Consider the following 26,311-nt stretch of genomic DNA (forward strand, 5'->3'; position numbering starts at 1 on the left):
TGTTGACTTGTATTCACTTGAATATAGAAGATGAAGGGGTGATGTGTTTGAGCATGGTTAAATTGATATCAGAAAGTATTCTTTCGCATAAAGGGTGGTGGAAGTCATGGAATTCTTTCCCAGAAAACTGAACTTGGATCTGTTGAAAATTTCTTAACCCAGGATTGCACATTTGTATGGCTAGGTTTAAAGTATGAGGCAAGGTGCAGCTTATAAGAAAACATATTATGTGTAACCAAATTGAATGTCCGAAAGGGCTGCCGAGGCAAAATGGCTGACTTTCTGTTTCTGCATAAGGTGATTTCGGCTAGTATCATATTCATTTTGTTTTACTTTGTTGGTAGGAGTTTAAAAATAACTGGAGTATAAAATGTGTACTCAAATATAAAAAAGAGCAGCATTTTCCAGAGGTATTTACCTAATTCTGTTTTGGAATACGAAAATCCTGTATCCCTTGCTTGAATAAATTTGTAATTGAGGGGAAAATTCTCGAATTTGAAAAGTTTTGAAAAATACTTAAATGTGTAGTCTTACCATCTTGCTTTAAGATAATGCTTTTGATGTAAGACCATTAATGAAGAATGGGGTTGTAACTAAAGCATTAAAGAAACAGGCTCCACTCCAGCGTAAAGTATAGTCATTGCCATTTTAAATAGATTATGTACTTCCTTTTGCTGATATGCAGTTACGTTATTTTCCATTTCCAGGTAGAACATTTTTAAATGTGGTTTAGTATTGTGGAAAATAAATTGACATTCTTAGTGGAATAAACAATGTTATCAATGTGGGGTTACATTTTAATGGTTTTTGCTTTTGACCAAGTAATTCTAGCTAAGGCTTGAATCTAGTACTTTATAATGCATGCATAGTAATATAGGTAAATTTTGTGTAATCAGCTGCTCACCTTAAGCACCCTATTCTTACTGTATTATCTACTAAGTGACCATGAAGTCACTCCATTACTCTTAGTGTAATTTTTAGTAAGATCTTAGTTTAAAGAAAATAGCCTGTGGTGAATGAGAGTATGATTTATTGCATGTTAGCTTCCAAGAGCTAGTGATGAATCTGTGACAGAATGGAGTGGAACAGACAGGCATTGTCAATGGAGCTGTTTATTGGTTCATAGGGGCTCATTATGGCATCAGGTTTTTTATCTTGAGTGAGTAATACTTCTCCTGATGAATGTGTGCACAGAGTAGACTGGCAGAATCTGCATGACCCATCAGTTCTGCAGTTTGATTTATGAGTGCTTAGGAGTTCGGAAGATCACATTTGCAGTGTGGAAAGTACTTGACAAGCAGTATTTCTAAAGAGGCACATGTATTATCTGTTAGTCCAAATTACAAGCTTGAATTCAGTGAAAAAATTTTAAAACAACATATATGAATAAATAAAAGATTGCTAATTATGGGTGTTTCCTTTTGGGAATATAAGTATGAGAAATAGCTGGTCTGCTCTAACTGCAATCAAACATTCCAAATAGTGTGCATATGTGATTTAAAAGGTGCATGCATTACTGAAAACAACTGATTTAGTTCATGAAACTGCCCTGTGCCTGTTTTATAATTGACATTTTAATTATCATAAATATTCTAAGCAAATTGTGGTTTGGAGTTGTGGTGATGCGAATAAAGATGACATTTTAAAAATTATGGCCAAAGGGTAGGTCTCAATTTAAATGTGTTTAGGATCATGGAAAGGAGAATCTGAAATGTAGCTTAAGGTAAAGGGAGATGGCCAATTGTCAGATATTTATGAAGTTATTAATTCTGCACTTGGAATGAGAAAGCTGAGATTGCTATCTTGAGAGAATCCCTGCAGAATTTCAGAACAAAATTTGTGATTAAATTTGTTGTCATACATCCACTAGTCTTAATGACTGTACAGATCTGTCAGTGCTGGTTTCAGTTTCTGTCACTTGACAATGTGCATTGTACTAAAGGCTAACGCTTCTTGCATTCCTTTACATTCTCCACTTTTTCCAATCAGGCCAGAAGAGCGCATCCCTAACATAAAAGCCCTGCTGGCAGTATTCACTTGACAAATGGGTGGTCACACCCACTAGGTCCAGAACAACCGAGTAAGATTGATCAGAAATTGAGATAAATGACATTGTCATTTAGTATTTTCTGCAGAAACTCAGTTGCACTCTGGGCCTAATGCTCAGTTGGATGAATTCTTTAATCTGTTCAGCATCCTCCATTTACTTGCTTTTAGGCAGATTCAAAGCAATGATAAATGCTCTGAATTTGCAGGGTTTTTGATGGTGGACTGTGATCCCAGTTTCAAGATCTACTGCAGATTAATGTGTCCTGAACTTGCAGTCTGTCGTTCATTGCTTTGCTGCAGGCAGCACTGTGATCCTACTGTCCCATCAGAGCTAGCAATATGGCAAAACCCTCCTCTGTTTAATGAAGTAATTGGATTTTTGTTGGTAATAACTGCTGCTGAACAGCCAATTTGATCACCAGAAATAATCTTGCATTTGTAGAATGATAAATGTTTCCAGATCTAGATTTTAAATAATTGAAATTAAAGTTTGTTCATGGTCTTTCAGCTTCCAAATTTATGCCCCTGTTTTTGTCTCAATCTTTGTGTGTTCTAATCAATGTAAAAAACAAGTGCTTTTGATATCCTAGTTGGCTTTTTGAGCATTCCTCAATGTGAATTGCTGCTTGCATAGCTGAAGACGTCACTTGAACTTGACTCTGTATTCCTATTAAACAATACTGCAACTAATCAAGCCGTGAGAAAGTTCTTGACGCAGAATTTAAGGTGTTTCACCAAACTTTCTTTTGCAGTAAGTTCAGAGCATCTTTGTTTTGATAACAAAATCTCTAGGCCACTGTCTTTGGGTGAGGTTTTTATAAAACGTCTGATTGAGGTGATTAGTATATTATGTGTAGTCTTAACATTCACTTTTTTTTTCACTCTTTGGGATATGCTCACCTACTCTTTAAAGCTTGAACCTTTTGCTCCTGTTAACATGTTGCTTCATTTGCTAGTCTGCCCAGGTTTTGTGGATGTTTGGAAAGGGCTGTCTGTAATGTTTTTCTCTCATACTTGACACATGTTTAAATCTGACCAAATCATGTTATATTGGTCTCAGCTACTTAAGATTCTTGTCTGCTGCCAAAGATGAAAAGCTATCTTATTGGTGTTAAATTTGTTTCAATCATAGATTGAGCATTAAGCAATTTGGAATTCGTACTTCAGTAAGGTATCACGTGCTGCCCTTTTCCAAATTTCAGGCTGCACAATTCAAACAGAAGCAAGCGATGAATGAGGATTAAGTGCAAATTGAAAGCAATTGATTGGGTTTTGAGATCACACTGCCAAGGCTGAGTGACTACAATTTTTATATCATGATCTTGATAATTTATGGGGTTCGATATGGTCATGCTACTTGAGATTAAATATTTGGAGAAGAAGAACTGAAGATAGATAAAAGGGATGATGTACTCCAGTTTTTTTACTTGGTTAAATGCTCAGTCAGTTCTTTCAGAGTAATTCTTAGATGGCAAGTGTGACTAAGCTTAGCTGAAAGCCAACTCAGAACAGACCCTCCACCACAAATGATCGCAATAAGTCCTCTTAGGTCCATTTGAGGATGAAAACTATCAGCCCTTTGGTAAAATCAATTCTGAGAGTCTCGTGACTGAAACAAAGATGAGCTATTTATTTCTGGCAGAGAAGAAAGGAACTCAGTCTATCAAGTTCATTGTGTATGGCACTTTCTAAACCTCTGCTGATGCATTTCTGTGAATCTTTACTTTCATTCTCTCCTTGTCGCAATGTAATTTGTGCAATTCCTGCCATGATTTTTCTGCCAGTGGCCTCAAGGGGTACATCCCAAGAGTTTAATAATTGTTTGACTCCCGCTTCTAGTTGCCTACTGCCTTCTTGATTTCTGCAAGTAAGATGTTCAGTTTCCCTTAATCTTGCATTCTACTGCTGTGTTCTGTTGCCTGATTATTCAATGTGTTTAAATTTGAATACTGTTCCTGCCTCAAAGCTTGTTTTCAGGTGTGATCTTAAACTAGGGCTCTGTCTGTTGGGTGGATTTGAAATATGTCACAACTTGCATCACCAAGGAGTTATTGCTTGTGTGCTACTGTTATTTGTCCAACAAGCAACATCACAAAAAAAACACTATCTGGCAGTTACCACTAACATCTGTAGAAGTTGCCGAAACACACATTAGCTATTGTGGTTTTTGCATGCAGCACTGCTTCTGCTTCAGAAGTACTTGGCTTTAAAATACTTTTGGGGAGTTAAGAAATCATGATAGTCCAAATGACTGCTTCAATCGCTACCATTATGTCATTGCTAATGAAATAGTCAGTTATATCTATCAGTTCCAAGATAAACTTCTTTTGTGGGTTCCTTGTCCAACTTTTATGAAGACTATGTTTTTGATTGTGGGCTGAAAAAGGGAAGGGACTGTTTTTAAAATTTAAGGATTGTGGAAGGGACTGATGTACTTAAAAGCACTTATTTATACTGTTGTTTTGTTTAAGCAGTCTGGGAGTTGTTTTAGTTGCAGACAAACTGGTACTGGTTTGTGTACAAAAGCAAATTTGACAGGCAACAAGCAGCTGATTTGGTTTGTGGAGTGGTGATCAGATGGTGATGACACTTGGCCTTGTGCCTGGCAGCAGTAGTTGGCTCTCAAGTTGCTATACAGCTTGTGGACGTGAATGAGATAGGCAGAAATCCTTCAACCTCCAGAAAGCGAAGTGCTGTCTTTTTCTCTCCAATGAAAGATGCCTGAAGAAAACCAAATTAATTTCCTTGCCAATTGCTGTAAGCTGTGGTTTTTTAACCCATAGTTTAGAGATGTTATAATTTGCAATTGAAAGTCACTCTGCCTCCTGAAAGCAAGTGAAAGTACTTGGAGATCACTGATTTGAGAAGCAGCAGGTCCTTGCATCCCAAAAGGATCATCTCCATGAACCCTGTAGAGACGAACCAATTGAACTGCCTTCCAGTTTTTCTCTCCCACCAGTATTTGTCTCTGTATCTGCATGTGTTTGTAGGTGGTTAAAATACACCACCTAGTTACTTAAAATCTATTTGACATAGTAACTATTGAGCAGCGAAACGCGGCCCAGCTTTCTGTGAACCTGGGCCTAAAAAGACAAATAAATCTAAGAAATTTTGCCAACCTTTTAATTACATTGACTTTTGTGGTGATTCCGGGAATAGCAGACCCTGATTTTAAAGTGCTGTACCTCAGTGAGGTGTAACACCTGTAGCAGAGCTACATCCCGTACCAACTTCCGTTGTCTCCTTGCCATACAATAATCTTGTTAATATTCATATGCTTACTGATGGATATATGAACATGCAAACTTAATAAGCCCTCCATGCCTTCTGCTGATTTTTGTCACACTGGGTCTATGGCAAATGGAGAAGGAACCAATGTGAGAGATATCTACTTGACCATGTCCTCGCCTGCCACAGATGTTTTAGGAGTATTGACAACCACGCTATTGCTGTGCTGACTGGAATAGATTCCAAACAGATTCTTGCAACTCATGTCTGGAGCATTTCGTTAGGTGCTGTGGGCTATCAGCACAATATGTAATCTAATGATCTGGCCTATCTCCCAATATACCACTACCATTAGACCAGGAGTACTGGTTTAATGGGAAGAGCAGGATGGCGTACCAGGAGCAGCATCAACTATAACTGAAATTTGAAGCATCAACTTGGGAAAGCTATGGTTCAGGATCACTTGTATACCAAGTTGTAAGCAGCATGGAGTAGACAGGGCTAAGTGTCCCCAAACCAGCAGAACAGGTCTAAGCTCTGCGGTTCTGCCATGTGTAGTCATGATTGGAATTAAATAACTAATGAGGTGGGACCTCCACAAACATCCCCATCCTCAATAATTGGGAACCCCAAAACATTAGTTCAGAAGGTAACACTGAAGCATTTCAGATGTAAGTGCCAAATGGCTGATCCTTCTTGCTCCCCTCCTCAAATTCCCAGCAAAATAACTACAGATGCGTGCCCATAATTTGCTATGCTCCTGAATTACCCATGCCCTGATTCAAATTTTCAGTATAGTTTATCTCATTGGTATCTATCTGGCAGTGACAGATTTATCTTGGTATGTCCATATACAAAAGGCAGGATAAATTCTGTGAGATAACTACTATCCCACCACTCTAATCTTGATCATGGACCCTGAATGTGTTGTCTTGTGCCACAATGGCAATTGCTTGACATTAACCTGCTAAATTTGGGTTCTTTCAGGCCCACTCTGCTCCTAACCTCATTCATGCTTGACCCAAACACGAACAAAAGAACTAAACCCGAGGGAAGGGAAGATGGCTACATTTACCAAAGTCTGTTATCAAGGAACTCTAGCTAAACTGGAGTCAATGGCATTCTGCTGGTTTGAGTTACTCAGTATCAAGGAAAGTGATTGTGGCTGTCAGGAGTTAGTCATCTTAGGCAACGGACATTATGACAGAAGTTCATCAAGGAGCAGTGTAAGCAGCATAGCAAGGACAGGAACTAGTGTTCTAGTTCCATCAATCAGTTTCTCTTATATAGGATGTGAGCATTGCTACCAAGGCCAGCATTTTTTTGCTCATCCCTAGTTGCAGTTGAACTGAGTGGCTCACTAGGCCATTTTGAGACAATAAGTCATAGAATCATTGAATCAACAATGTTGGTGTGTGCCTGGAATTGCATGTAGGCCAGAACAGACACAATGACAGATTTATTCCCTAAAATGACATCAGTGAAAGGTTGCCATTAGATTTAGATCTTAGATTTTATTGAATTCAAATTTAACCATCTGCTGTAATGGGTATAAAATCCTTCTGCCTAGAATATTACCCTTAGGCTCTGGATGAAGTCAGTGACCTTCCCTTTTTAATATGGTTAACACATAAGCATGTTTCTGAATGATGGTGTAGTGTTTGGTATCATTTATTACTACTCAAATACCGAAACAGCCTGTTCAATTACAACAAGACCTGAACAACATCCCAGGGCTTGGCTTTGTTAGGTGGCAAGTAGCATTCATGCCATACAAATTCTAGGCCATGGTTATCTCAAACAAAAGGGAGCCCAACATTGTCCCTTGATATTCAATGACTTTACTGTTGCTGAATTGCTGTCAACATACTAGAGTTTACGATTGACCAGAAACTGAACTGGATTAGACATATAAACACTGGCCACAAGACTGACCTGTGTTGTGCCATAAGGATTGGTGTTGAATCCCTTGTTTTTCATCATTTTATATAAATGATTTGAATGTGAATGTAGGGTATCTTGTTAGTAGCTTTGCAGGTGACACCAAAACTGGTGGTGTAGTGGACAGTGAAGAAGACTATCGCAGAGTATGATGGACCTTGATCAGATGGGCTGATGAGCAGAGGAGTGGCAAACAAAGTTTAATTTGGATAAATGAGGTGTTTGCATTTTGGTAAGGCAAATCAGGGCAGGACTTATAAACTTAATGGTAGTGCCCTGGGGAGTGTTGCTGAAAAAAGGGACCTAGCGATGCCAGTAGACAGGGTGGTGAAGAAGACATTTAGTAGCAGAGATAGTAGGAACTGCAGGTGCTGGTGAATCTGAGATAACAAGGTGTGGAGCTGGATGAACACTGCAGGCCAAGCAGCATCAGAGGAGCAGGAAGGCTGATGTTTTGGGCCTGAAGGGTCTAGGCCCGAAATGTCAGCCTTCCTGCACCGCTGCTGCTTGGCCTGCTGTGTTCATCCAGCTCTACACCTAAGACTTTCAGTATGCTTGCCTTCATTGGTCAGTGCGTTGAGTTTGGGAGTTGGGATGTCAAGTTGCACCTGTACAGGACATTGGTTAGATTACTTTTAGAATACTGCTTTCAGCTCTGGTCTCCCTGCTAGAAGAAAGATGTTGTGAAACATGAAAGGGTTCAGAAAAGATCTACAATGATGTTGGGGGTAGGAAGGCTTGAGCTATAGGGAGAGTTTGAATAGGCAGGGTTTCCCCCCCCACTGGAGTGTTAGATGTTGAGGGGTGACCTTAGAAGTTCATAAAATTATGAGGAGCATGGATAGCGTGAATCGTCAAGGCCTTTTCCCAAAGTAGGGGAGTCCAAAACTAGAGGGCATAGTTTTGAGGTGAGAAGGGAAAGCTTTAAAAGGAACCTGAGGGGCAACTTTTTCATAGAAGGCGGTGCATGTGTGGGATGAACTGCCAGAGGAAGTGGTAGAAATGAATACAATTACAACATTTAATTGGCACTGAGATGGTATATGAATTGGAAGGCTTTAGAGGGATAGAGGCAAAATGCTAGTAAATAGAACTAATCAGTTTAGAGTATCTGGTTGGCGTGGTCAGATTGGACCAAAGGGCCCATTTCCATGATGTAAAATTTAAAGACAGATCAGAGGCTGGTAATTTGGAGAGTATTTCTCATCCTGTCTCCCCAATGCCAGTCCATTGTCTACAAGGCACGTATCTGCTGACTGATGGAGTGCTGTTCAGTTGTTCAGATCAGTGCAGCTCCAATACACTTATGTTTTACTCTTGATTCTATAAAGCTTCTCACTTGACTAGCATTCCTTCAGCCCCTATAACATTTGTTGCCTCTATTACTGACTGCAGCAACCCACCCAGATCCTTTGGTACTTTACATATCCGTACCCTTGACTGTCTAAAAAGATCAGGACAGCAGATGCATGGGACCACCATCACTTGCAAGTTCCACATGAAGCCGTACGCCATCCTGACTTGGAACCCTGTTGCTGGTTAAAATCTTGGATTCGCATCTGAATAGCAGTGAATGTTCCTTCACCCCAAGAACTGCTGTAGTTCAAGATGGTAGCTCACGCCCACCTTCTCCACGATAATTAAAGCTATAAATGCTGGTGTAGCCGCTGATGTCCACTTTCCCTTTAACAAATAACAACATGATTGTCTTTGGGAATTTGGATTTTTAAAATGGAAACAGATATATTTTGGTTTTAATTTTTGTGAATGTAACTTTTTTGAGAGTAGAAAGTTGTTTGGAATGGTGACCTAAATACGTCATGAATAAGAAAGCATGTTTCACTTAAGTGTCTAACAGGATACTTGTGTGTTATAGATGAATTCTTTATACTGCTGAGCTTAGGACAGAGAGATAATAGACTGGGGTCACTAGTTTAGTTTGACTTCAGTTCAGAGAATTGGGAGTTTAATTCCGGAGAACAATTTCCGCTGAGCAAAAGAATCCAGATTTTAGTTCAGAAGAAACTTCTTATCTTCGAATTTTAGTTTGTGAAGTCTAAACTATATTTGTATAGAAATTTTCAACTTGGTGGAACTAAAGGCCAACTGAACTGGAAAGCTTTTGTAAACTGCAATTTAAGAACAACTAGGGAACAAAAATAAATTAGTAAAGTTAAGTGTTGAGTGATAGTTCTCTTGGACTTAATATCTGTGGAGATGTTGAAGAGAAAGTGGTTGAAACTTTATTTACTGTTTGTTTAAAATCTTTCAAAGTTGTCTTTTTTTTCTTTTGCGCTGTGAACTTTTATGTTCTTGTATTACAAAACTTAAGCAGCTTCATGTGAACATGTTCTGTGACTGACCATCTGAAAAAATAAAACTTATCTATCAGACTGCTTTCCAATCTGGAACTTGGCTCGTCCAGTCTTGCCATTAGAGGTAGACAGCCGGGAGGCTGGAAGAACACAGCAAGCCAGGCAGCATCTGGAGGAAAGGAGTAGTCAATGTTTTTGGATTGGAAGAAGGGATAATACCCAAAACATTGACTTCTTTCCTCCAGATACTGCCTGGCTTGCTGCGTTCTTCCAGCCTCCTGTTTGTCTACCTTGGATTCCAGCATCTGCAGTTTATTTTGTCTCTAAGCAGTTTTGCCATTAGCCTGAATCATAATGATTGGAATGCAAGTGTATTTGACGCTATATAATTTTCAAAACCAATCCAAAAGATTCTTGGAAAATGCACCAACTGTGTAGAGCTAGTACTGTCACTTCAGATTTTAATGAGGTGTGAAATGTTTAGTTATATACTGGATGTTTATAACATGACATGCTAAATGCAGATTGCCTTAAGATGTCTGCTGCCATTATCAAATAAAGAGTGGGCTGTCCACTTAATTGCTATTTTCATTCCTAGATAAATTAGGATTGTGTTGCGTCGGTATTTTCTTATTTCTCTTTAATATGAGCAAGTATAATATAAAGCGTTACTTGTTTTTCGCTTTAGGTGTACACTCTTTCTGTTTCTGGAGATCGCCTAATTGTGGGTACTGCTAGTCGCCGTGTACTGGTGTGGGACCTGAGGAATATGGGATACGTACAGCAAAGGAGAGAGTCCAGCCTGAAGTATCAGACACGCTGCATTAGAGCATTTCCAAATAAACAGGTATTTAATGTATTGTCCATGTTTAACAATAGTCATATGACTTATGCATCTGACTTTATAATTGGCTCAATTGTGTTTTAATTAATTTGTAAAGTTAGTTACTATAGCCCTCTGAGACCATAGGGTAGGCCTCTGCTTCAAGAGACAACTGGTGATGGTTTAACCTGAGAGTCACCACACGTCAGGTCAGGGAAGAAATTGTGAAGGCTTTCATAGCCTCAGCCAGCTCAGGAACTGTACCCATGCTGCTGGCATCACTCTGCATCACAAACCAGTGGTCCAGTGAAGTGAGCTATTGACCTTTGCACTCTATATCAAAGTATAGAAAGCAGGATCTCCTAAAGTCTTTGAGAAGGGGTTAGAAAGGATGATTTGATGCATTTAGGATTATTACACCTGATAGAATGGCATGTCTTTATACAATTTTTAACTTCCATATAAGGCTGTATCTAGGGGTGTGTAAAACCTAGGCTGAAGGAAATCATGCAAGCTCCAAGAGACTTATCCATTGTACATTGCAATGTGAATGAACTAATTCCTTATCTTCTAACTGGCAATGTTCTCTTCTCTCTGAAACTTGTCAAATTCGTGTGATTGTGGGAAACTCTGTTTTCTCGAAATATGGAAGTTGGTTGCAGATGGCTGATTCTGAAGTAAATCCTGTAAATGCATCTTGGTAGCTACCTATTTTGCACACTTGCCCCTGACTTCCTGTCACTGAAATGTGTTTGAATACTATCTAAAGAAATTGTATCTGGAACCTTTCTGGAAAAAAAAATTACCGCTTAAAAATACATTCCTCCAAAATAATAGCCTCGGTATTTTGAAATTTTATTCTTTGAAAACTCTGGTCTCCATCTGGTAATTGTCTTCTGCAACTTTTCCACAGCTTCCCTATTTTACAGCTATGGGCTCCAGAACAGATCAGTGATTTCAATTGCAAATATATAAAAATCCTTTGTTCTATAGATGTTGCCTGACCTGTTAAGTATTTCCAGCATATTTTAACTTTATCTCAAGTTTTCAGAATCTCCATTACTTCGTTTTTTTACAATAACCCTGTATGGTCTAGGTTTTATATTCAGCAGTCCTAATAATTTAACCTTGAGTTCTGGATTTCGTGGCCATTGTAGAAGCATTAGTGTCTGTTGACTTCACAGAGATGTGACCTTAACCTGCTTTTTTGGCTGCAGTTAGAACTTTCTCTTGCTGCAGCAGGGCATAGCACCGGGAGAATCTGCAAGCTGTTAACATTATACTGATAAAACCTTGATGCTGAGGAGTTAGAGACCAACCCTTGAGGCCTATTTTCAGCTCATTGGCAGAAGAGTTATTTTAAACCAGTTATGACATTTTTTTAAATTTAAAAAAAAGTTTGACTTTTAAATATCGCTAATATATCAAGTTTATAAATGTCAGAATACTGAGCCAGTGATGAGAATGGGACAGACACCAGCATCTGAAAGTTCTGTGACAGTTATCAGTCCTTGTATTAAAATACTGGACAAGTTATCTGTGATTGGCCCAAATTGTTGCACTCCAGATGTCTGAGTTTCTTACTGTTAAACGGTCTGGGACGCACTACACTTTTTCTTGGTGCACCTTGTGAGCTATAAGCTCTTAACTTTTTCTCATGTTTCTTGAGTAAGCTCCTTCTTTAAGTTACCATTTCCACCTTGAGGTACCGCAATTGTTGCACTTTACCCAACTTATTATACTTCTAATTTTTTTCAGCTAGTAAAACAATAATGCAAGTTCTGAGGAACGGTCACGAGGTCTGAAACATTAACTGTTTTTTTCTTCACAGATGCTGCCAGACCTGCTGAGTCTTCCCAGCAACTTTGTTTTTGTTCCTGATTTACAGCATCCGTAATTCTTTCAGTTTTTAATGCCTTATTAAAGGCTTGGTCAAAGGCAGGCAGCAGTGCTTACTAGAGTATTCATGAAGTATCCATCAGCTTCTCTCTTTACCAATACAAAGTACAAGTGCTTTGACTTTTCTTAAAATAAATAATTGATGTGGTCCTTGGATATGTAATGTAGGGTGTGAAGGTTTATGGATTTCCTCATGCTCTAATAGGATGCATGAGGTAGAAGGCTCAGTTGCACATATGGCAGCCAGCCTGATGGCAACAATTTTTCATGTTGACTTTTTCTCTGCAGCTACTTCTACAATTCATTCTGTAAAAACTGAATTATTTTCTGATTATGGTGATACAAAAGATGGACTTGTAATTAAACAGCTTTGTTAAACTACTTGCAAATTGCTACAAGGTAGCTATAGGTGCCCACTGCGATATGGTTAAATACCTGAAAGCACTGACGAGTGTTAATATCTACTAGATATTGAATGATGATTTTGACTTGACATCATGATGAGTTCCTGCTCAGTGAAAACCAATGTTTGAGTAGTATCCAGAAGATTCATTCTACTTGTGTCTTTTGTGACATTAAAATATCTCCAGTAATGTTGAAAGGGAAGCAGACTATAACAGGATATGAAGGTCACTGGGTTCAAGCAAAAATGCATGTGGAAAGGTATTATTGACGAGCAAGACGTAGATGGTGATTCTATTTAGCCTATTAATTAAGTACTTTGTGTGTTCATGTCAATTCTACCTGCTCTCATTTAGCTGATACCAGTAATTTCTAATATTAGTGTATTCGCAATATGTTTTGAGCAGTGTTAAATGAGAGCTAAATTATGTATTGATTTCTCCTGTCTTGTATCTAATGAAGAAGTATTAGAATATTGTGAGGATCGACAGCTGTTGATTTATGCGGAAAGGTTTTCATTTAACTAGTTTTGGTAACTTCTGGAGTTTTCATGGGATCAAATCTTTTATGCTTTTTAGGGTTATGTTCTGAGTTCAATTGAAGGACGTGTTGCAGTGGAGTACCTTGATCCAAACCCAGAAGTGCAAAAGAAAAAATATGCTTTTAAATGTCACCGACTAAAAGAAAACAACCTTGAACAAATTTATCCTGTCAATGCCATTTCCTTTCACAGCGTTCATAACACGTTTGCTACAGGTACGATGTAATATAAAACATGAATTAACTAATTTTCTGAAATAGTCATATTTTTATCTAATTACATTTTCTGTTATTTCAAATTAATGTTTGTAGTTATTAACGAGTTTGCATGTATAGAAACTTGAATTCGAGTAGGCTGAATCAATTTGAACATTTTCGTCAGATATGTCTTTGTTCATACAAACATTTTTGATTTTTAAGTTTGAAATTCTTCATCTGTTGGATGAAATCAAGACTGTCACTTCAGTTCATACTGTTTTGGATTTTTATCTGCTTCATGCTTGTTAACACCAAATTGGTTTGATTTCTATAATCAAATTAAAGCTACTTTTTATACGCTATATTTCTCCTGTCCTTGGCACGGTTGACTACTACTTGGATTCTTCAGCTGGTTACCCACATCCACCAATACCTGTCATTTTTTTTAATTTTGAAAATGTTTTAAAGCGGAGCTGACTCACCACTGTGCATTCTGTTGTTACTTTCCCATACCAGCTGCTGGGCTTCAAAAACCTGTCAGTGAAATGCCAGAGGATATAGAGGCTGTTTTATACTGCTTTTGTTTTTAGTTTTGTGGGTTAAGTAGCACTGAAAACAGGAAAAGTCTGTCTGCTTTTCGCACCTTGGTAACCGGACAGCAGTTCAATCATCACACCAGATTATTTTATGGTTTATAGTTGTAAGTAATCACATCCTGACCATGTGAAATTTTACAAGTTTTCAGAAAATATTCATCGCTATTGTGTGATTTGGAATCACTTTAACCATGTGACGGTTTTAAAAATAGATTCTAACTTCCCAAACCCGCCCTCCAACTGCAAGTCAAGGTCAGAATACTCTCTCCATTTGCCTTTGGGAGTACGGCTTGAACAGAATTAAAGCTCAACACCATCGAAGTCAAAGCACTTACTTGATCAACACTCCATCCACCAACTTGAACATTCACTCACTCCGCCACCGATAGTGACAGGAGCATGCATTTTAAGCATCTGTTGCAGCAATTCTCTAAGGCTCGTTCAGCAGCACCTATGACTTCTACACCCTAGAAAGACAAGTGCAGCACATAAAAGGATACCTATGTATGTTGCTCAAAGCAGTACAGTATCCAGACTTGTCATCAGTCCATTTCCTTCACTGTCACCCATTGAATTCCTTTCCCAGTGACCCTGCAAGTGGTCTACAGCATTGAGTTGGAGATGGACAACAAATGACTTGCAATAATGTCCACATTCCATTAAAGAATAAAGTAATTTCTTTGCAGATAATTTAATCAAAGCTATTTAGAAAACATGAACTTTAAAATTGATGTGAATTTTTAATGTCGATAGAACAAGTTAATGAAATGTTTGTGATTAAAAACCGATAAAAGATTTTGGTTAATGGACTGGAGCCCTGGAGTGACACTTTTTTCTGAAGCTTGGTGGTGTATTAAAGTTAAACTTACTATTGTTTAAATTTCCAAAGTAACATTTTCAGGGAAAGTGCATCTCCTGATTGATTGATCAGTGTTTCTTATTAAGCTATGCTTTTGATTCTGCTGAAAGCTTTACAAAAAGGTCCTAATTTTCTTTAGTGTTCAGGAATATTCTGGCATTTTTGGCCAGATAATTTTAGCTAATTTTTAAATGTGGCTGAATTTTGAATATGTGTAACCTCATGTAAAAACAATTTTTGTTTATCTGCTAGAAGCAGAAGTGATCTTGCAAACAGTAGCTGTGGGGAAAGAAATGCTCCTTTGACAACCCAAGCTAAAAATCTTTGCAAGAACCCTAACCATAGTTTTACCAATGAGCTTGTTGACTTGCTTGCCGAGCTGGCTGGTTATCGTACAGACATTTCGTCACCATGCTAGGTAACATCATCATTGTGGCCTCCAATGAAGCGCTGTTGTTCTACTTTGCTTGCTATTTATATGATCCAGTCTGTTTAAGTTTGGTTGTCATTTCTGGGTCTGTATATGGGGACTAATTCCACATATTTGATTATATTCATTATTCTTAAACCAGTGGTGACTCCTTGCTGTTACCATATTTTAACACCTCCCTCTAAATGGCAACATTGCCTCCCATAACTGTAGATTCTTTCTATGTTTTTGAGCACTTTGAATATATTCTCCCTTGCTTTGCCTCTGTTGTTATTTGTAGAACCTTTTAGCTCTTTATTCTTTCAAAACGCTTACTCAGAGCCTCCTCTTTGCTCCGAGCCATCTTTTTAAGGTATTTTTAGTTTAACGCTGTTTCTTTCAGTTGATATCCTTTCACGTGGCCATCAAGACACTTTATAAATAAAGATAACTAACATTTGAATGTGCTGTTTTGATTATTTGTATATGGATGTTGACCACGTGCTTCTGAATTATCACTAGGTGTTATGTTCACACCTTTTGAAAAGGAAGTTGAAGGTGAAGCTGTAAGTACAGATGAGCATGTGGTTATGAAGGCAAAACTATTGGAGTCACTGATGTCATTGTGCAGACTACTAATAGAAATAAGAATGGATCATGGAAATAAGTTGATGAGAAATCTTAGAGCAGTTGAAAGGCAGAAGGAGAATGAAAAAACTGAGCCTCTTAGGTACAAGGTATAATTTTTCATGTTGCCCAGTGCTATTTGACAGGTTAGTAGAAGTTAGATTGGAGGACTTCAGAAAGAAAATATGGATAAAATATATGTTACTAGATTTTGGAGAAAGAGATGAAGTAGACAGTAGTGGAAGTTTGCATGTTTGTTTTTGAGAGCAGTTGAAGATGCTGAGGGCTGGCTGATGAGCAACATTGCCGCTCCTTCAGAATTGCCTTTAGGTGTCTAGAAATATAAAATTGTAATCTCTTCAGAATACTCATTGAGAGCAAAATTCAGGAGAAAATCTAGGGACATTAAAACAACTTATTTTTTCTTTCAAATATTGGAGTCGATCCAAGTGGCCGAAGGCTTTTTTAGTCAGATTGAAGATTAATCCAAATGGTTAACAGTTTGTTCCCTTACCAGTTGAAGTGGGAAGACAATTGAGGATGAGCTAGTGGTGGGAGTCCAGATTTAAAAATAGAAACTCAGCAGGTCTAACAGTATCTCTGGGGACTGAATATGAAAATAGAATTCTAGTCCTATTTAACTTAGTCTAGACCAATACATTGGGTGACTGTTGGTGTGAAAGAAGAGCTGGGATGAGATAAAGGGATAGAGCCTCTGTATTAGCAATCTAATTTCTATGAAAGGTTATATTTTGAGACACTAATATTTCTTTGGTACTGCAGTATTTGTTCAACCTTGGAGTTACTGCTAGATTGCATAAATCAAAGCAATTTTTCTGAAATCCACCCAACCCAAATGACATCTAGTACAAGATAATAAAATGTGAGGCTGGATGAACACAGCAGGCCAAGCAGTATCTCAGGAACACAAAAGCTGACGTTTCGGGCCTAGACCCTTCATCAGAGAGGGGGATGGGGAGAGGGAACTGGAATAAATAGGGAGAGAGGGGGAGGCGGACCGAAGATGGAGAGTAAAGAAGATAGGTGGAGAGTGTGTAGGTGGGGAGGTAGGGAGGGGATAGGTCGGTCCAGGGAAGACGGACAGGTCAAGGAGGTGGGATGAGGTTAGTAGGTAGCGGGGGGTGCGGCTTGGGGTGGGAGGAAGGGATGGGTGAGAGGAAGAACCGGTTAGGGAGGCAGAGACAGGTTGGACTGGTTTTGGGATGCAGTGGGTGGAGGGGAAGAGCTGGGCTGGTTGTGTGGTGCAGTGGGGGGAGGGGACGAACTGGGCTGGTTTAGGGATGCAGAAGGGGAAGGGGAGATTTTGAAACTGGTGAAGTCCACATTGATACCATATGGCTGCAGGGTTCCCAGGCGGAATATGAGTTGCTGTTCCTGCAACCTTCGGGTGGCATCATTGTGGCAGTGCAGGAGGCCCATGATGGACATGTCATCTAGAGAATGGGAGAGGGAGTGGAAATGGTTTGCGACTGGGAGGTGCAGTTGTTTGTTGCGAACTGAGCGGAGGTGTTCTGCAAAGCGGTCCCCAAGCCTCCGTTTGGTTTCCCCAATGTAGAGGAAGCCGCACCGGGTACAGTGGATGCAGTATACCACATTGGCAGATGTGCAGGTGAACCTCTGCTTAATGTGGAATGTCCCCACACCTCCTCCCTCACCCCCATCCCAGGCACCTGTCCCCACACCTCCTCCCTCACCCCCATCCCAGGCCCCAAGATGACATTCCACATTAAGCAGAGGTTCACCTGCACATCTGCCAATGTGGTATACTGCATCCACTGTACCCGGTGCGGCTTCCTCTACATTGGGGAAACCAAGCGGAGTCTTGGGGACCGCTTTGCAGAACACCTCCCGCTCAGTTCGCAACAAACAACTGCACCTCCCAGTCGCAAACCATTTCCACTCCCCCTCCCATTCTCTAGATGACATGTCCATCACGGGCCTCCTGCACTGCCACAATGATGCCACCCGAAGGTTGCAGGAACAGCAACTCATATTCCGCCTGGGAACCCTGCAGCCATATGGTATCAATGTGGACTTCACCAGTTTCAAAATCTCCCCTTCCCCTACTGCATCCCTAAACTAGCCCAGTTCGTCCCCTCCCCCCACTGCACCACACAACCAGCCCAGCTCTTCCCCCCCCAACCCACTGCATCCCAAAACCAGTCCAACCTGTCTTCCTAACCGGTTCTTCCTCTCACCCATCCCTTCCTCCCACCCCAAGCCGCACCCCCAGCTACCTACTAACCTCATCCCACCTCCTTGACCTGTCCGTCTTCCCTGGACCGACCTATCCCCTCCCTACCTCCCCACCTACACTCTCTCCACCTATCTTCTTTACTCTCCATCTTCGGTCCGCCTCCCCCTCTTCCCCCTATTTATTCCAGTTCCCTCTCCCCATCCCCCTCTCTGATGAAGGGTCTAGGCCCGAAACGTCAGCTTTTGTGCTCCTGAGATGCTGCTTGGCCTGCTGTGTTCATCCAGCCTCACATTTTATTATCTTGGAATTCTCCAGCATCTGCAGTTCCCATTATCTCTGACATCTAGTGCAAGTAGTTTCCACAATCTTTTTAGCTGGAAAAGGCAGTGCTGTAAGATGTGTGCGTGACCTTTAATCAATTGACAACACAGTTTTTCTAATGTGCTGATTTGTAGACCTTGGTGAAGATTCTAAAATTGAGCTTGTAAGAATGATTTGTTTCCAAGCAAGGATGTTGAGTAGCTCGGGTGAAAGCTTACAGGTGTGTGTGTCTGCTATTCTGTTTCTTCTAGACGGAGGTGGTTGTGGTTTTGAAGGTGTTGTCTAAGTATACCTAGTGAATTTCTACAGTACGTCCTGTAGAAGGTACTCACTGCTATTGAGCATCGGTGGTGATGAGACTGAATGTTGGCTGATTTAGTGCCACTCAAGTAGGCTAATTTGTCATGCATGGTGCCAAGCTTCTAGAGAGTTGTTGGAGCTGCACTTGTTCAGGCAAGTGGAGAGTATTCCATCACACTGCTGACTTGTACCTTGCAGATGGTGGACAGGCTTTGGAGAGTCAGGAGGTGTGTTAATTAATTGAAGATTCTCGACCTCAGACTTGTTGTAGCCAGTGTATTTATATGGTTAGTCATTCGGTTAATAGTTAACGGTAAACCCAGGAGATTTAGTATGAGTTGGTGATAGTAACACTGAATGTAAAGAATGTCAAGATTCTCATTAGAAATGGCCATTGCCCAGCGCTTGTGTGGTATAAACGTTATTTGCCACTTGTCAACCCAAAGCTGGATATTATCTAGGTCTTGCTACATTTGAACATGGACTGCTTCAGTGAGAAGTTGTGCAAAGTGCTCAGTATTGATGATTGCACAGTAAATGTATCCACACCCCCCCCCCTCCCCCTTATGATGGAGGGATGGTCACTGAAGCAGCTGAATATGATTGGGTGAAAGACATTTCCTTGAGAATCTCCCGAGATGACTGACCATCAGAAACCACAGCCATCTTCCTGTGTGTTGGGTTTTGGCTGAAGACTGCCCTCTGTTGCTGGGATACCTGAAAGAGGCTGATATAGATCATCCACTTGCCAGTTCTGACTGAACTCTTGAGGACAGTTTAAGAATATTTTGTGTAATTTTTATTTTAATTTGCTCAAAGTATTGACTAGATCAATCATCCAGGAAATTGTTTTGTATAGCTAAAATAGCTTGTTATTTAAAATCTGACTTATGGCAAATGATTTGAGGTATTCTGATTCAAAATTGCTATTTTATGATGAAGTCCATTTTCAGCTGGATTAATAAAACTGCACTGATTTACTATTCCTAAATTTATTGATATTTTTGGAAAATAAAATTTGAAAAAAAATTCTAAAGGTGTTGACTGAACATGCTGTTTAGTCTTTTTGCATGTTTTTATGCTGGCATTAATATGACAAAGCTTTGAGTGGAAATTTTGATTTTCAGAAAGTACTTTGGAAACTAGGGCCATTTTCACATGGGTTACAGATTTGGCTCCAAAGTGGATACTCTGCCTATGTTTCTTTGTTTGAGCTGGAAACATATGTATCTGGATATGCAGACAAATGTTTCAATTATTTTGAGAATTAATCACCGAAATGTATACAAGAAGACCCTTGACTTTAAAAAAGCTGTCTTCATTTTACATTTTAAGAGTAGCTTTGATTTCGAAGAGACGGGGAGGGAAGGGATGAAAGCCAACCTGAGTTACTTCAAAACATACAATTTTGCTGCTATTTTACTTGGTTGATTTCTTCTGGATTCAGCATCTGAAAAGATTAATAATCTTTAGCTTCCTTTCAGCTGTTGCTTGAGCAGCTGCAGCCAGTGTGATGAAAGGTGCTGTGATGCTGATAAGGTTAAATTCGTGGAACATAATAGCCTATTATAATAAAATAATAGCAATATATTTAAAAGTTAGATTGGTGTGTGGTTTTGAAGTGATGGTGTTGCTGCACACTTGCTGTATTCTCCTTTTTGACACAGATTTGCATTATAACACTATTGTATAACCAAAAATTGAAACAAGCCAGATTGGCAGTAATATAGAAAAATAGTGAACATTTGAAATGTGCCAATTGAAGGGTTGATTTGAAATATTACATCTTTGTGATTCCAGCTCTCCTTTTTCTTTGTAAATTGCTCTGACGTATTTTGAAAATGTCATTTGTCTAAAGTATTTGCATGTAAACGAAAATTGAATGGATTTCAAATACAGGATAATGTGACTCTTTAATAACTCAATTTACTAAGGTGATATTTTGATAATCAGACAAAGCCAACAAGTTCCATGTCTAATATTGAACAAGTGGGACTGAACTGTTTGTTTTTGATGTTTACATTTTAGGTGGCTCTGATGGATTTGTGAATATCTGGGACCCCTTCAATAAGAAAAGATTGTGCCAGTTCCACCGCTACCCGACCAGTATTGCATCTCTTGCTTTCAGCAACGATGGCTCTGCAATTGCTATAGCATCGTCATACATGTACGAGAAAGGTGAAATTGAGCATCCTGAAGACAGTATCTATATTCGACAAGTGACAGATGCGGAAACAAAGCCCAAGTGAGTTTCTCTGCAACGGGGTTTTATCCTTTCTATCGTTTATCCAAACATTTATTAATTTTCCTAATTTCATGAAAAAATATTGATGTTCAGTAGATAACAGCTCCCAGCAGAGTTAGTATTGATTTTATCTTGTTCTCCCAAGCTTTCAATATCCGTTGTATGATAGACGTCACATTGATAAAAATGTGCCTACTTGTTTTCTGAGGCAGCATGTCAAATAGTGTCATTGTCTTTTCTATATAATGCAGCTTGGATCACTGGTCCTTTGCATTAGAAATATTTTCTCCAAATGGAATTTTTTAAAAATTTAAGACAATAACTGATAAAGGGGAATTGGAAATTCAGTTGGCGACTACTTGTGCAAGTATTGAATTGGCATAATTCTGCTTCCTATATCAAATTTTCACCGTTCTGTGAAATATTTAATTGGCATAGAAATACTGAACTCTTAATGTTAATGAACAGTTCTCAAGTTCACTTAGCTTCCCATCCGAATTAGTGCTGGCAAAGGATTGATAAGATAGCACATAGTTAACTGCCATCAGCAGAGGATTTTTTAAATGTCCATTTTGTAAATAACCAGTTTCTAGTCATTTGAGTAAATTTACAATTTGTTTTCTATTAAAATTGAATTGTAATCATTGTTTAATAAGTTATGTTCTGAAAGTGTTACATGTCTTGCTTTAAATTTAATAAAAACATTAATTAAATTTGTGATCTTGTTTGTTTTTTGCCAGTGGCAAATATTTGCATTCACCCTATGACCCATGACAGGGAATTTTGAACATAAAGTAGATTCCAAGTTCAGTTTCTAGCTTGTGCAGATTTCAGCTGAGATGTGCACTTGGGGACAGAAAAGAAATTAGATGAAGATCCTGTATTTGGCTGCTGTATTCTTCTGGAAAGTGCTCAAGTTGGAGTCTGTAATTCTATCAATGAAAAGCCACCTGAATTTGTTTTCTGTATTCTTGTAAAGAATGGCTAATTAGATAAGCATCCAGTGCAGACATCCATAGCACTCTTCAATTAACAATGGTATGTGCAAATGAATTGCTGCCATCATCTGAACAGCACTGTGGTTATTCCACTATTTGGAAGTGTAGACATTCAGAAGCAACTGCATGTGTCTACAGTCCTATCAGGAGTACCATTTGTTTCACATTGCCTTCTAAATAACAACATCAACAACTGCCATGACTAGCTCACTTTGTACACATTTAAAGATAGAATTCCTTGCCTGGGACAGCTTTTGAATTTCTAGTCATCTTGGTCAAGATTTTAAAAACATCTTCTGAGTTCTCTCTTCCCATCTTTTAAAAATAGACCCCTGTAACATGTTTATGGAGAGGTTGTTTATGTAATTATGTAATTTTTTTATGTATGAGTGAAGTTTGTTGATATGGTGAGAAGTAATTGTCAAGTCCTTGGAAGTATCTGCCAACTGTACATGCATGCTGTGGTTAATGTACGTTGTTGCTCAACATTGGTTCTTATTGCTGAAAAACCAGCCTCACGTTAGGTTGTCCTAAACCAAGTCCATCATCATTTGTGTAACTGAAAAGAAACCAATACTTATTGGTCATACCAGAATTTCTCCTGACTTTTCTTTGAATTTGCTTCCAAGGGAAGTTTCTTCATGACATGTAAGTGAGCCCTTCCAAGAGCTTCAGGTGAAAGGATGGCAGTTTAGTTTCAGTATTCTAAATAAAGGTTGTTCCTATCCCTAACCTGCATCTGTTATCCTGATTGATTGCAGTAAGAACCTTACCTGTGTTCTCTTACTAACTGTACAGTTTTAGTGGACATCACCAGTATGCCTGCACAGACTTGAATGCTCAGGTCTTTATCAATTTATAGCCTAAATTTTCATTATTTGGGCAACAGGCCTCCTCTGTCTATTTGGAATGTGTGGCAATTGTGCTTTTACCTTCCAATCAGGAAATGTATCTGTAAACTTTGCATTTGCTTCATTTGTAGATTAATCCTGATGGGTTTCTGCCTGTGCATTACCATGGACATGCTCAGTCAACTACTTGCATTGAGGAAAACATGTCAAGATTATGAATTCCTTGTTGGGTTGCATCTGTAGAATGTTGACCGACAAAAAGTAATGCCTGTTATTAATTACATAGGGATAACTTTAATAGGCACAAGTTGTGAAACCCAAGAAAAGAGGCAAATAGCAAGGAAAATGTCAAGAATTCATACTTGAGTAACAACATTGCAAATTTGTAGTTTAAGATAAATCTGTTCAGTTGTGATTTGAAGAAATAAGCTATCAAACTAGGTCATTATGTTTCATTGTCCATAGGTTTGAGTTTTCATAAAATTATTTTGCATTTTAAAAGAAGCTAGTGCTAATTTTAATCCTATGTTTTCTCTTCAGCCATTTCCAGTAAACTACTGTAAATAGGGATTGGTGTGGTCCCTTCAAGATGCAAAAAACACGCTGAATATTAACTTCAAGAAAAGCAGTTCTTGGTTTATTAGAAAAAGTGTTTGTTTGAGAGCTTCCATTTCCTTGCAGTTTGATAACGAGAATAAAAACAGCTATAGTGAACTAAACCTGGAGAAAGCTGAGTGTAAAGTTTGGTAATTTCTGTAAAACTTGCAGTAAATTTTTGGATCTGCTTGTCTAAATAAGAATGGTATGTTGTCTTGGAACTTGATCTTACTGGACTGGAGAAAGATGATAAATCCATATCTCAATGGAAGTTTTTATCACCAATGCACCTGTTCACAGTCTACTTGAATTCTATTGATTAAACTGCAGGGCTGTGAATATGTGTAACTTGGAGATAGTGTAGTTTATAATGGAACTATATTCCATTATAAGATAGAACCCCAGAAGGAAGAGCCCCAGAGACTGAATTAATCGTCAGTTAGGTGGTTAGTGTGAGATTTGAGACTGCACTTTGTGTTGCTACTTATGTTTAGAAGTGTGGGATACAGAGATGTGCATAAACAGAGTTGGTGGATACATCTTCATGCTGATATTAAAGGTACTTTCTGCATGATATTTTGTTGCTACAGCATGTAGAAACTTGTGTCTGATGTTTAGGGACTTTTTATTGCAAAGAAAAGGACAGCCCCTTTCATTTTGAGGTTTTAGTGGCTTCTGACCAGATGTTTACAACTACACTGTGTTCAGTCTCCTGGAAGTCCAATTGAGTTGTTTGCTGGCTTTGCAATCAACAAGTGGCCACCACTTCACAACCAATCAGCTAAGTATTGCTGGTTGAATCTTCATTTGTACACACCCCTGGTCCTAGCCCATCTATAATCTTTACATCCCTTTACCAACACCATTGTTTGAACAGGCAGCACAGTAAACATCTCCTCAATGGGTCAAGTATTTTTTAAAAAAGTGCAAGAATTTCTTCAGTAATTATTCCCAATTCAGCCAAGACTAAAAATACAAAAAAAGTGGTCTTTTTAACGCTATGAAATGAGCAGTCATATTCACCCTAGTGCTCACTCTCAACAATGACGTCTTAAAATCAGATTGTCTGGCCATATTGGTTGTGAAATCTTGCATTATGAAGATTAGCTGCTGTGTTATTAGCCAGTGCAGTGCTTTATTGGCTTTAAAGTGACACCTGAGATCATGAAAGGTGTTATAAAATTGCATGTTGTCTCTATTTCAGTCTCCAACCTTTCACACAGGTACAAATTGGAATGAGATCATCCCTCATTATAATGTCCTTTACTAGCCACGCTGAACTTGGGTTTTATACCGTGTTAATCATAGTCGGACTCTAGTGCAATTATAAGACCAAACCAGTACTTTACCAGTTATCTTGGTGCCTTGATTCATTCTTCAATAATGAATACAGAGATAGGAATTCTTGAAAATGTTATCTTAGTGCTACCTCCATGAAGCATTCGTTGTTCCATATTGTAAGATTCTCTTTCTGACAACCAAAGTATTATGCAGCTTCTGGGCACCTTCCTCCCGTACTGTGTGAAACAGTATTTAAAACGTAGTGGGGTGGAAAATAAAGATGAGTAATTACAGCAATTTACTCTATATGAAAATTGTTTTGCCTCTAAGTAAAGATTGTATTTTTCTGTGCATGAAGTCTTAATTTTTAAAATCTGTATACTAACATAATTGCATCCCATGGTTTTTTGATCTGAATTTGGCAGAGGTGTTAACCTGAATGTGTTGATGTCCAAATTGTAAGAGTCTTTTTCAGATTTGACACCACTGTTCTTTCCTAGCTGGTGTCTGTGTTGTAAATACACGTAGGATTTTAAATTACCTGTAAAACATGATCTTATATTTGTTAGTAATTGGCTACTGAAAGGAAATACTATTTGACAAGGTTAGTGTACAGATGCATGGTAATATTTTGCAAGCGCCTTCTACTTTTCGAAGTAGCAGATGGCTTGCAATTTCCTGGGTTATTCCAGAGCAGTATGGTTAAGGTTGGTCTTTTGGGGATTGCTGAGATTTTAATTTGATTAGGTAACAAAAATAAAGCCATTAATAGTAATTGTGGCATCATTTCGTGACTGGAAGCAATTGGCTATTGGCAAACAATTGGTCCCAGTGGAAAAACTGCAACTCCGTAATACTCAGCCAAAAGCAGAGTTAAACCACTTATTTATAATTTTTTAAAATGATAATTGCGTTGCATTAGAGCAAATGTCGACTCAGACAATTTGTATTTAACAAAATCTAATGAACAAACTAAACATGAATTTTAGAGTTCCCAGCAACTGACTTATACCCTGAATTTAAGAAATGAATGTTATTGATCACTGATTTAATGATTTGTCTTTTTTATTGTTAATGATTTGAAGGAAGGTTGAAGAGAACCTGATTCAGCCATTTTCAAACTTATTGCACATAAGTAGATCTCTGTCAGTTGCATTTAGAAATAGGCAAATGTTCTTCAAAATATAACTGAAGAGTTAAAGCCTGGCTAATACTTTCTAGATAACTATTTTTCTTGCTGACTGTTAGATGTTTTTGAATAATAGCCAATCCTTTTGATTTGCATTAACAGTGCAAATCTTACTAGTATTTCAAGACAGTGGATTTCACAGATTGGTAATGTAATTATTCGTGCACAAATTCATTGTGGCTGCTTAACAGTTCTCAATGCGGTTTTGTGCAAGTAGGCAGCAAACATCAAGTCAATTAAGATTTCTTAGTGGGATTCCTGCTTCATGATCTCAGGCCTTGCCTTGGGAGACATTGACAGCAGAGTCTGCTCAGTGACCAAGGGCATAATTGCTGTCTTAGGTCTGTCTAAAGTTATTTTTACCAATATCTTGGCTGTTATCAAATACAGTGCCCTCTGTTAGGGCTTAAATCCTTTGAAGAATA

General features: G+C 38.7%; 1 protein-coding gene across 1 annotated transcript in view; it reads left to right on the plus strand.

Moving 5' to 3' along the window:
• bub3 (BUB3 mitotic checkpoint protein) overlaps positions 1-21,688 on the plus strand; it is a 32,496-nt gene extending 10,808 nt beyond the window's left edge. Inside the window, exons 5-7 of the mRNA XM_048551487.2 lie at positions 10,222-10,380; positions 13,236-13,413; positions 20,754-21,688. Of these exons, the coding sequence (XP_048407444.1) occupies positions 10,222-10,380; positions 13,236-13,413; positions 20,754-20,974 (558 nt within the window). The 3' untranslated portion in view covers positions 20,975-21,688. The remainder of the gene's footprint in view (positions 1-10,221; positions 10,381-13,235; positions 13,414-20,753) is intronic.
• The last annotated feature ends 4,623 nt before the right edge of the window (positions 21,689-26,311 follow it).

The sequence above is a fragment of the Stegostoma tigrinum genome, chromosome 20, assembly GCF_030684315.1.
Source record: "Stegostoma tigrinum isolate sSteTig4 chromosome 20, sSteTig4.hap1, whole genome shotgun sequence".
In the NCBI taxonomy this organism is placed as follows: Eukaryota; Metazoa; Chordata; class Chondrichthyes; order Orectolobiformes; family Stegostomatidae; genus Stegostoma; species Stegostoma tigrinum.